Source organism: Chaetura pelagica, unplaced genomic scaffold, assembly GCF_000747805.2.
Source record: "Chaetura pelagica isolate M959 unplaced genomic scaffold, ChaPel_1.0 scaffold343, whole genome shotgun sequence".
NCBI classification, from domain to species: Eukaryota; Metazoa; Chordata; class Aves; order Apodiformes; family Apodidae; genus Chaetura; species Chaetura pelagica.
Window position 1 is genome coordinate 590,490 of NW_009952873.1, and position 12,321 is coordinate 602,810.

Here is a 12,321-nt window from a genome sequence, read left to right on the forward strand (position 1 = left end):
GGTTGTGCAGACTTCTTGGAAATTTCTTTAAGTCTCACTGGATGCATGTTTGTGTTATCTGGATTCCCAAATGGCTTCTGTGATGCTGAGCCTAAATTAGTAGGAAGTGTCTCAGGGAAAATGCTAGGGGGAGTGGTTTCATCAGATTAGAAAAAAATATATATACCTGAGGTATTACCTAGACTTCTCAAGAGATGTGATTCAAGCAACAGACAGCTTGACAGGGAGATGAAGAGAGGATGGAATGTCATCTAAAATCAGTACAGATAATGAGCCTTCAGGCTTCAAAACTGAATGCTTAGGTTTGTCATATAAAAGGAAAGGTCAGTAAGTGTGTAGTAGTAATACTAATGGATAAACGACTGAGATGGGGGGAAAACGTTCAGGGAGGTGGAAAGAGGGTGGTTCTGCAAATGACTGAATTCAAAGGTTTGCTAGTTCTTTGCAGAGCACTTCTCCACAGGGACTCCAGGGGTTTGCTTTCCAGACCTGAAAATGAAAGGCTTTATCTGCTCTCAGTTTGAAGTGTGAGCAGAAATCCTGCTGTTAGTTTTGATTAGGCTGCTTTTCCCCTCCCTTCTGCTTCTGTGTGTGTGCTTACTCCTGTCTTCCTCAGTTTGAGTCATGCTGCCTTCACTGCTTGACACCAGGGTTCAACATTAAGCAGCAACACCACTGAAATGCCCCTCCATCCCAGCTCATCATTCCCACCCTGGCCTCTGCTTACGAAGTCACTGAAAACTGAGATATTTTGTTTTTTACTGAAAGCTAGTAGCATTAGCTTGTCAGATTACATTTTAGTAATATTTTATGCTAATGAAGAAAACCTGCACATTCATTACTTCTGTAATAGTCCTTGAGACAGATAAACAATATCCACTAAATAATTTTTACTCAATGTTCGGTTCCATCAGAAGTGAGATAAGTAAGTGTTTTTCTTTCAATTACTGGCCATAATTTAAGGGTTTATTTGTTTTTGTTTTTTTTCACTGTGTGTTTATTTTTAAAGAAAAATGAGATAGTGAGAATTAATCCTCTCCACCATCTCCCTATTGTTGGTGAATCTAAAGATGTCCTTGACATACCTTTAATTCCGTATCTAATAGAGACACAACTTGATGGTCCATGAGGAATAGCATAGAGTTGTATTAGGGAAATACTGTGATTATGTAAATAGCATTGTAATACTGGTTCCCAGAGGTGAGGAATGTGGAGTGGAGGTCAAGTGCAAAGCCTCAGTTTTGGCATATCCTGATAGCAGAGTGCTTGGCTAATTGTGCACTGCAGCTTCTTTTAAATGTCAGTTTTGCCATTCCTGAAACAGAGAACAAAGCAGCTCTTCTTCTAGTTGAGATACAACCAGGCTAGATACTGCTCAAATCTCCTCTCTAACCTTTGAGATCCATCAGGGAGAAATTCTCTCTTAACTGCAAGTGTTTTTCAAGGCGAAAGATGAAAAGAAGTTTTTGGCTTCTGTATAGCTGGTTCCAAAATAACAAATGAAAGAGTGATTTTGCAAATTTGTCCTTCCTTCCCATTCTGTTTTAAAGAGGATGGACTCACTGGACTCTGTTTCCAGTGGCCTGGCCTTGCTGCAACCTTGCCAAACTCAACAAAAATTAGCAGAAGATGGCCTTGCATCCACAGGGTGCCATTTCAAGCAAGACAGTGTTAGTTACCCAAAGTCAGGTTCAGTGAAATGCTACCATAGTCAAGAACTCAGAGCATTGAACCAAGACCTACTTCAGTTCACCCAATTGTTTCAGTGAGAGAGCCACTAATAACGTGGGAAAAGTAAGCTGACTTTTTTGTGTGTTTCTCCTAGACCTGTTGGAAGGAAGCCTTTCATTCAAGCTTGCAAAAAAAAAATATATATATAAGTACTACTAATAAAAAAAATCATGTTTTTATAGAAAAAAGACTTATTTTGGAAAGCTGAGTGAAAATATAAACTGTTGCACAGCTGTAACCATACAATGAGCCTGCTGGCTGGCTGCTGAGAAGCTTAAACTTGTCACCAAACATTTGTCCACTAAAGGGAGATTACCTTTTTGAGGCCAAGAAAGAGAGGGATGTGAAAACTGCAAACACTGGGTACAACTGGTCAAGCAGCTTTAGTTGTTAAACTTTGCAGGCAAGCACGGGCAGCAGGCTGCCTGTGAGAAGGATGGTGGTCAAATGGAGTTGCACCTGCTTTCTGACAGTGTTGGTGGTAAAAGCAGCAAAAGGCTGACAAGGAAGGTAGCACTAAGACTGTACTGACTATTCTGGAGTGGTTTTTCTCTAGTCGAGTAGGAGCTGATGATGAAAATGTTTATTTTTAACCATGTAGCCAAGGCATAATGTTTCCAGCAGCCTGAACAAAGGCATCTAACTAAATGAAGAGATGAAAGGTGTTGGGTGACTTTACACAGCCTGCCCTGAACGTGTTCCCAGCATGATACAAGATTGTCTGGCACAGCTCTGCAGTGGGGATGGGACTAGTCGGTATCTGTTTGTACCATGGCTGCTATTGTCCACTTTATGTATCTAGCTGCTCTCTTTCTGGTGTTTTACAGGTGAGTGATATCCCATCACTTGGGAAAATTAAGGGATTGTAGTGGACTGTAAATTCCCTTTGCAGCTGTTATGTTGAAGCACAGAGGTCGAGAGACTGATGTAAGAGAGTGATGAGCTCATTTTTCAGCTCATTTTTTAAGCTCTTTCATTCCCAAACATTTTGAACTGCAGGCAATTACCTTAATCCTGTATTTCTCTGAAGTTTACGATTTAAACTTTAAAGGAGCCTGGTGCTAAGGAGCTATCATCATGGCTTTACAAACCACAGTTTGGGAGCTGCTGGTGTGGATAATTGTGTCATTTTGGGGCAAAAGCCATTATGACCAAGGCATTTCAGTTTAAAAATATGAAACTTCTGTACAGCTTTGGAGCAGCAAACAGTACTGTGGCAAGACTGAAAAAATCACTCCTTACTCTTAATGGAGACAGCATGGGATCCCAGGGAATCAATAAAAATCTCTGTTGATGGGTAGGTGTAATAGACTTCTCAAAGGGACAACTTGGGCCTGCAAAGTTGTTATAGAAAGCTGTTCCTGAAAACACTACAAACAGAACTCCTGTGGCTTCAGGTTACATCTCCCTGCATATAGAGAATACTTTTAAGTTTAAATAGGGCCAAATTTTACCAATTGGGCTTTGAAAACCAAAGGGGAGGGATTAGATATTTTTTCCCTGCAGTTTTCCAGGGGATAGTCTTTGGATTGCAGCCTTAAAACTTCAGCCTCTGAAAATCAAAGCTTGGATTATGATGTGTTCCCGTGACTTTCAAAGGAAGGTCATAAGAAATACGAGACTCCCAATAAAGCAGAAAATACAGATAAAGAGTCATACTTGTTATCACTAAACAAGGCACATGGTGTAGCACATATCTAACATTGTGCAAGCTTGGGGCTTACAGACTTTCATTTATGAAACAGACTTGCTGTTGTAGTTTTATTATAGTTTATTCAATCATAGGAAGTAATACTTTTGCAAGTGCCCTTGATTTTATTCAGAGCACAGCTGTCCCATGCAACTGTGGGGATGCAGGGGTATTGTGAATGTCCAGGCTTCCAGAAGTATCCAAGTTAATAATACTTTGCAATAGCTGCCACAATTTCAGTAACAAAATGCCACCGGCGTGAGATGTCTGCTGGAGGGAGATGAATTAAAATGTGGACTCCACGGAAACCTCAGCAATCCATTGTAAGAAAGTGGGGGAAGAAGTTAAATAAGGCCTTTGCATTCCAGCTTTGGCAAATGCCAGATAAATAACACGGCAGTCAAAAGTGGTCTTGAGCAAAGTTGTTGCCTGGTAGGGCCTGTGCCCTTCCTGCCACTCTGCCCCAGCAGCCGTGGGGATGAGCAAGGGGCTCCCTCTGTCATCAGGGGCATCTTCATATGTCCTGCTGCCACCTTGTCATCTTGTCACAGACTTCTGCCCTGTTCTTGGGAGACTTAACCATGCTGGTAATGGGAGCTAATTCAGGTTTTCCTGTGAATTATTTTATAAGGTGGCTCTTAATCATCAACTAATTTATGCTGAACCACTAATGGCAGGCTGTAACATGGATAAATCATATACATGGATATTTATTGAAGTGGAAGTGATTGTTTTTTTCCATTAAGCATTTGGCAAGGAGGGAAAATGGAAAGAATTGGCCTTGGTGAATTTCTGCCTCAGGATGTTTCCCTTGGGGCTGAGCTGACCCCCAAACTGAGAGGCTCATTCTTGGTTCAGGCAATTAGATGCAGGCTAGTCTTGATCATCTGGTTTAAGAAAAAATGTATTTTGAGATTTGCATAAATTGCTGCTCTGCTTTTATCTTGCAATTCATGTGCTGTGTTGCTCGCTGGTAAATTCCCTCTTCTGTTGGCAAAAAAAAAGGGTGTTGAGTTGCTGTGAGTCGTTCCCAAGGACAGTCTGCTGGTTACAGTCCTTGGTCACCAACCTGTCCAAGTGTACCAAAGGCAGCATGAGTGCAAGGTGGTTTCTGTGGTAAATAAGCATTTCCTGAAACATTTTTGTGCATTTTATCTGAACATCTCTTGAAAATCACCTGGTTTGGCTTGTCAGTCATCACAGCTGCCTGTATACAAACCAGATGAAAGCTGGAAGCTTCCAGGGCTCTTTGAAGTCTGCAACACTTATATGTTTTGTCTCTGTGAAGCTGTTGAGATCTGATTTGAAAACTTTTGCTTTCATACACAAATTGTGTCTCAGATGTGAATTTCAGATTTCCTTTTTCATCTGCAGTATGCTATATATAAACATTACAGATCTGAAGGTACTGAGCCACTAGACAGGTTTCATAACTGTGGTGCACCATTCCTGACTCATGCTCAGCACTCAAAGCAAAATATTAATAGTTATTTTCCAGCTTCTCCAATATACCTGGCTCAGCTAACCTGTATCTTGTTACAAAAAGTAGTAGTTGAACAGCAATTGCTTATAATATTTTGACTGAAGAGGTAGTGTGTAGAAAAGCTGTTAGTCACAAGAATGTTTTAAAGCATGTTCAGGTGTTTCTCTCTGAAGAATTAAATCTTCTTAAGTTTTATTGATTTTATTTTACTTTATTTTCTCTGTTGTTAGCTTTGCTTTGGATAAAATTATTGCTTAGAATAGTTTTGTTCCTTTTGGTAAGTGCTCCTTGAGAACATAACCTGATTATCATCTTCCAGGATACCTATTTAAATCTGTGGCTTTGCAAATCTGCAGTTACACTTCATGCATGCTCAAAAAGCAGTAGCTAAAAGCAAGTGGTGTCCAGGTAACCCATCTTTTCAAATGCTCCCAAGTACTTTCAAACTGACTGTAAAATGGAACTTAAAAAGGAAAATTAAGAGGAAGCATGGTCTATTTTTAAAGCACCTTACCAGATTTAGAAGACCCAGGCTGAGACTCCAGCTCTGCACTAGGCTTTGTACCTTACCTTTGGTAGGTTACTGGAACAGAGAGGTGGAAACCTGCCAAATTATTCTTTCATCAGGAAGGCTGGGTGTGTTAAAACTGGAATTACACTCTACTGATCACAGTAAGAATGCCATTTCTGGTTTGAGTGTGTGTGTGCTCCCACACAGGCTTTATACTCAAAAAATCCTGTGCTTGGGCATTTGCTGAGCAGGTCTCAGCTGAAATTCTCTTCTGTTTGATTACAGCCAAACATTTGAACCTGTTTTGGAGGTACCACCTGAAGGAGGGAGGTCTTAGCTGTTCTGGACAGGGGTCACATTGATTTCCCTTTCCCCTCTCAAAGGACCTTGGTTTCGCTTGGCTGTATCATGGAAAGGATTTTTGAGATAGGAGATCCTTTGAATCAGGAAAAGCATATTTTATGTTCAACTTTGTGAATTGCTTAGCATCTCAGAGTTTCTATACCCAACCTGTCAAGTGAAAGGAGAAGGATTATTTTGTTTTGTTTTCTTAGTCACTGCCTGTGTTTTGAGTGTTTGGGGGTAAATTTTTCTGCATGCACAGTATCTGTTGCAATACCCTACTGACTGGGTTTTGTCCTGTTATTGTATTATGGAGACTCAACATCAAGACAAGTATTCTAAAATTTTGTCCTCTTTCAGAAAAAGGTTTATACTGAGTTATTGTTCAAATGCTGAAACCATATCCATCTCTAGCACATAACAGATATTCATAATTATACAGAAGTCTCTCAGGGTTTGCATTTTAAGCATCATGTTGTATCTTGTGAGCCATGCAAATATTTCCAGACCTTTATAAAGCGTGGCTGAAACCTGGCACTTGTGCAGCAGAACTGCTGACCTGCAGCAGAGCAGGTCCCTCCTGCAGTTACTTGTCCAGTGCAGGGAAGTGAGGTGCAAGGACTTGGCTAAGGGCCCCCAGCAGATGCTGCCAGAACAAAAGGTTAGATCAAGAGTTTTTCAACTTGACTCTGTTACTGTCTTCTTCACAAAGAGAGAAGGTTCATTGTGAGAGACAGACCCGTGCCAAATCCAGCTAAGCTGTTAAGAGGCAGCAGTTGCAATAGGAATCATAGGGGCCACTTTGCCTTGGGATTATCCTCCTGGAGCAGTTTCTTTTGGAAAATGTCCTGTGTACAAATTAGAGATTTAACTCTGAATGTGAATAATTTGCTGCAGGAGTTGTGCTTGATTATGTTCCCTGTCCTGGAGAAGTTCTCTGTCCCATGAAGGCAGGGTGAGGGATGCAGGTGGAGCTGCCAAGCAAAATAAATACTGTGGTATAAATTATCATCATCTTGGGAGTGGGGAGAAATGAAGACTGAAAGGAAGAGAGGCATATAGCAATACAAGTAAGACAGGTGGAGCAGTCAGATGGAAAGGAGATCTAGTGCTCAAAAGACACTTCCTAAACTGATGAATACTATCTATACCTCTATTCTAGCTCTAAAGGTTGGAGTAGGATCAGAGAATAGTTTTCCCGCCTGGGCCTCTCATTCATAAAATAACAGGCAAAACTTGGGTTGCAGTTGGAGATTGTTATCCAAGTTTAGGAGTGATAGTGGGATAGGATCTGAAAATGCTCTTTTTCTTGGCACAAGCACCTGCAGTCTATACACACACTGATTTTTCCATCCCCTTCCAGACTTCTTCACCTTTCTTTTTTTCTGTTCTGCCACCCCTTTTCCTCTCTCTCATCTGGGGAAATGTAGGAGTCTCTCATTCCAGTAACCGTGTAAGCTTCCCTCAAATGCTGATAGCTATATGAATCTCTCCATCAAAAAAGACTATGCCTTACAAGATAGGTGTCTAACCTTGTACAGACTTGAAAGTAAATACAAAGTAATAAGCGTTTCTTACTTTATTAAACAAATATCAAAAGAACCATCTCCAGGTGTTTTTAATTCCTTTTCTGAAAGATCCTGGGAACATCCTTCTCTTCAGTGAAAACAGCTGGGTACATCACATTTTTTAAATCTCTGCTAATTGCTTACAAACATTGCTAAATTGTAGTAATTAGCCTATTAATTTGGCCATTAGTAGATTTTTTTAAAAACAGCTTTCCTCATAGTAAGCTGGTTACAAAACTTGTCCTAGTGACTATGTTAAATATTACAAGTAGCATGAAAGAGCAAGCACACATTTCCAGAGCTGAATGCCCCAATCCAAAATGATACTTGCAGCTTTCCTGTGAAGACCTGTTATTTCACATGGCTATATAGGTCAGAACAGACTTTGAAATCATCTCATGCATACTGAAGACATGCTGCTTTCTGTATTTGATTTTTACTTTTTTCTAACCTTTAAGCTATCAGACCTATGAAACATTATGAGATGCCTAATCTTCACCAGCAGATGATGTAAGTTGATTCTGTGTGAGTCCTCCTTGACAAGACAGCCACTGGACATGTATAATTACAGACCACTGCAAAGGGAGAGACTTGTAAATGGCTGATCTGTAGCTAGGAATGCTTTTGAGGTGTCACCTTGAGACTGACTTGTATGCAGGAAAATAATTTTGAAGATTGAATGACTAGCTATTAGTAAGACAAGATGAAAAATGTTTCTGCCCTGCTGGCTGACCTTTGGCAGATCGAGGCTGGTTTTCCACAGAGAGGTGCTAGCACAAAAGGGAATGGGTTATGCAATTTGTTATTTAAATTTGCATATTTATTCAAGTGCATCTTCCCAGTGACCTCCTGATAGCTGAGTGGTATGAGATGACAGTGCTTTTGCTGATGCTGATGTACACCAGGGCATCAGGCTGGCTTGTTCAAGCAACAGGAAGGGCCAGGCTGGGTTCCTATCCATGTGCAAGCAGTCTGTAGGGCTATAGGAAAAAACCTGACCTTACTCAAAACCAGAGTGTTTATACATATATGCCTTTAATTTCATGGAGTGGGGCAGAGGAGCTAGGAGAGATGAGCAACAACTCAACCAGAGATCTGGTCTTGGTGATGTTGAAGATGTTTTGGTTGCCCAAGCCAAAGCCCATGAAATTTGCTTGGCACTGATGAGAACTGGTTTTGCATAAAGCCATAGTACAGACACCTCTTCTGCCACTCTTGCTGATTATTGATGATGCTCCCATGCACAGAAGCTGGGGGAACAATTTCTTTTTGTAAATAACAGAGCAGCTTTCAGAAGTGGCAGAGCCCCAGAACGGGAATTGGAACTGACACCTCTGCTTGTCTGTGTGATGCTCTCAAATTCAGTTTTCCTCATTTATAGTAATAAAGAGGTTGTGGTATCCACACCAGCTGGATATTTGAGAAATAATTTGCTCTTATCCAAATTTTGAAAAATTCTTGTAGCTCAGCTGGATCAAGTTAAATTTTAATTAAAATAATGTTTACTTGAACCAAAATATTGCAAAGCAATAAACTAGTGGATTAAGTACAATTTTGGGAAAATAATGCAATATAAATATATTAATTATACAGACTGTTTTTTAGAACTAAATTTCTGTTAGTGTTCTGTTTGGATTTTACATGAAAAAAATGTTTTTAAACACTCTGACACTGTAAAAGTCTGGTATGTGACCAAGGTGAGTCTCCAGGAAAATACCCTCAGCTTTAGAAGCAAGTGAAGCAGAAGCAGGCAGGTAAGAGCAAACAGGAAAGTTTTACCACAATGTTTCCTTGAAGCTCACTTCTTTCTCCTCCTTTTTGCTCATAAAAATACATGTTTTTTATAGAGTTGGACTATTATTATCCTGTGCATTAGAATTTTTATATACTTACAATAAAATAATTTAATGACTGAATAGATCTAGATAAGAAATATTTATTTAAGCAGTTTCTTGTTGGAGGTAATGAGTTTTGATTAATGAAATAATGTTTAAGCCTTTTTTTCAAAAGAACATTTTGCCACGGAAACATGGTTTCTGTCTTGTTTTATCACTGATGGCCTTGCCAACCAGTATTTCAAAAGCACAACATGGGAAGATAATACAATGTTTGTCTTTCTCCCTCTCTAGATTATCAGCGTCTGATGACAGTGGCAGAGGGGATCACAACGCTGCTGTTCCCATTTCAGTGGCAGCACGTGTACGTCCCCATCCTTCCTGCCTCTCTCCTGCATTTTCTGGATGCTCCTGTTCCCTACCTGATGGGGCTGCAGTCCAAGGAGGGAACCGACCGCTCCAAGCTGGAGCTGCCTCAGGAGGTCAGTCTCCTCCTCTGGGGTTGCTACTCTGAAATGCTTTATTTCTGTGTGAATTTATTGTCTGTGTGAATCCCTGCTGGAAAATGCCATGCCTGGTGTTAGGAGACTTCTCTGGCACTGTGAAGACTGTTTGCCAGCAGGAGTGAGGTAGCAGGGAAAGACTCCACAGCCTTTCTCAGTCCATTTTTTTATTTAATGAGTGCTGCTAATTGCATTGACTTCTAAATGCTTCTGCTTCTTGCTGTGACGCTGGAAGTTTCTCTGCTTTCCCTAAATGACACATCACCAGGTTTTGTTACTCTTTGTCCGTGTCATAGACCCACTGACAAAGAGCTAAAGAGCACTTAATTTGGAGGTGGTCTTTGTGAACCTGAATCTTGGGTGTGGTTGCAAGGTGGTATAAACCTGTCCCTGTCCCCCTGCTGCTGCTGAGAAGCATGTCCCATCCTGCTAGCCTCATCCCACCCACAGGTCAGCCCATACGTTGCTGTCTGGGTCAAAGTCTACTACTAGACCAGTATCCTGGCCTCAGACAAGCCAGATTTTCATGAATACCTTGTCTGTTACCCACTTAGAGGCATACACACACATGCACGGGCGTTTAAAACACTGACTCACTCCAATTGTGGTATTTTGGACTAAAGATCGTGCCCAATGAAACTGGTCAAGGGGCTAGAGCCCAAGTCTTAAGAGAAGCAGCTGAGGGAACTGGGGCTGTTCAGCCTGGAGAAAAGGAGGCTGAGGGGAGACCTTATCACTCTCTACAAGAACCTGAAAGGAAGGCGTAGTGAGGTGGGTGTTGGTCTCTTCTCTGAAGTAACAAACACTAGAAAAAGAGGAAATAGCCTCAAGTTGTGCCAGGGGAGGTTTATATTGGAGATTAGGAAAAATTTCTTCACAGAAAGAGCTGTCAGACACTAGAACAGGCTGCCCAGGGAGTCACCATCCCTGGAGATATTGAAAAGATGTGGATGTGGTGTGTAGCGACATGGTTTAGTGGTGGACTTGGCAGTGCTAGGTTAGCAGTTGGTCTTGAAGATCTTAAAGGACTTTTCTAACTAAAATGATTCTATGATCTGTTCTCTCATGCAATAGGAACTGAAAACTTTGCCTGGTCTAGCACTTTTTCCCCAAAGAAAAAAAAAGAAGGAAAGATTGTCCTCCTAATCTAGGTAATCAGAGGTAGTAGAGAGTTAAATTAAAGTATTTATCCTTAAAATTTGATTAAGATGATTAAAAATGTTTAGCATTTTAATGGGCCACCCATCACTCTCCATACTGTAAAGTCTTTGAGATATCACTAGCCTGTCTGCATTTTGAGATGGTGACTGGACCCATCTCTTGAGTATGCCATGCATTCTAACTTAGATTTCTTCTTAAAATCAGTGGCAACCCGAATAATAACTGTTTGTGGGACTGAAACATCCCATGACAGTGGAACTGCTGTGCTCAGCTCCACACGAGGGTATCTCCTGGGGGCAGAGTCCCTAAGGCTTGTGAATAGGGGCTCTTACTGAGAAGGCAGGTGGGAGTAGCAGCAGAGGAGAATATGCAGGAGGAGAATATGTATCTGGAACTGGAGGGGTAAACACAGGCAAGTGTAATACGGCTTTTAATGAAGGTCTATTTTAGGTAGTAGGCAGAGGCAACTGATTCTTAGCTTTGGTGGACTGTAACAGTGCTAATCAAGTCTTACCTTGCAGATACTATGGTCCAATCACATGAAATTGGCAGTGGGGTGGAAATAAAGCTGATATCTGGCTGTGCTCTGCAGTAAAACCAAGCTGATATTACATAATTACTGCGATTGTACAAATTATTAGTCATATGCTTCTAGTTAGCAAATTAAGCTGTCATTTTCCTTAAATTAAACTTGTAATGTGATGGTCTTGCAGTATCCCTGGAATAACAAATTAAATATTGCCAGTGAGGGAACAGTAATAGAGGGGTGGAACATCTCCCCCCACCCTGTTAAAATGTTTGACAAATGAGTGAAAAATATGAGCACCACAGCTAAAGTAGCTGTGGGGGAGGGAAAGAAAGAAGGGGTATTGAGCAGGGAAGATCTTGAACATCAAATTCCTCCAGATGATAAAAAAAAATTGTTCAACACATGAGTGATGAAGTGCTGTTCACTTTAGCATTTCTTTATTGCTCAGGCCAGGGGCAGGCTTTTCAAGCCTTTGGTCTAAATATAAAATGTTTGTTAGAGATAAAAATTCTAACAACTGGCTATCCTGCTGGTATAAGGTTACTAATCTGTCTGCATTAACTTCAGTCATCAGATGTTTTTGAAGACAGAAGTGAAAACAATTTCCCAAGGGTCTTCTGAATCCTAATCTTATTTTTCAAATTTTGTAAATGATATGCAGAGCTGAAATGAAAAAGCCTTTGAAATGAAATTTTGACAGATAACAAGACTCTCCCTAAGCTAAATAACCATATGCACGCCACAGCTCTTTAATAGCTGTACAGCTATGTAAAGTAAATTGTTTTTTCTGAAGAAATGCTTTTCCTTGTAAGTTCCAAATTTCTTATGAAAAAGTGAGCTGAAGAGACACTTCTGCTTTACCAAATGAATCCTAATACCCTTTAAAGTATCTATGTGAAAGGTGATTAATCTCAAGCATGTCCCTGAAATATCCATTATATTATAACCATGTTTGCTGTGGATTTTAT

At 40.6% G+C, this 12,321-nt stretch overlaps 1 protein-coding gene across 1 annotated transcript in view; it reads left to right on the top strand.

Moving 5' to 3' along the window:
- DENND5B (DENN/MADD domain containing 5B) overlaps window positions 1-12,321 on the top strand; it is a 63,707-nt gene that overhangs the window by 11,116 nt on the left and 40,270 nt on the right. The window contains exon 4 of the mRNA XM_009995214.1: window positions 9,455-9,642. Coding sequence (XP_009993516.1) covers window positions 9,455-9,642 — 188 coding nt within the window. The remainder of the gene's footprint in view (window positions 1-9,454; window positions 9,643-12,321) is intronic.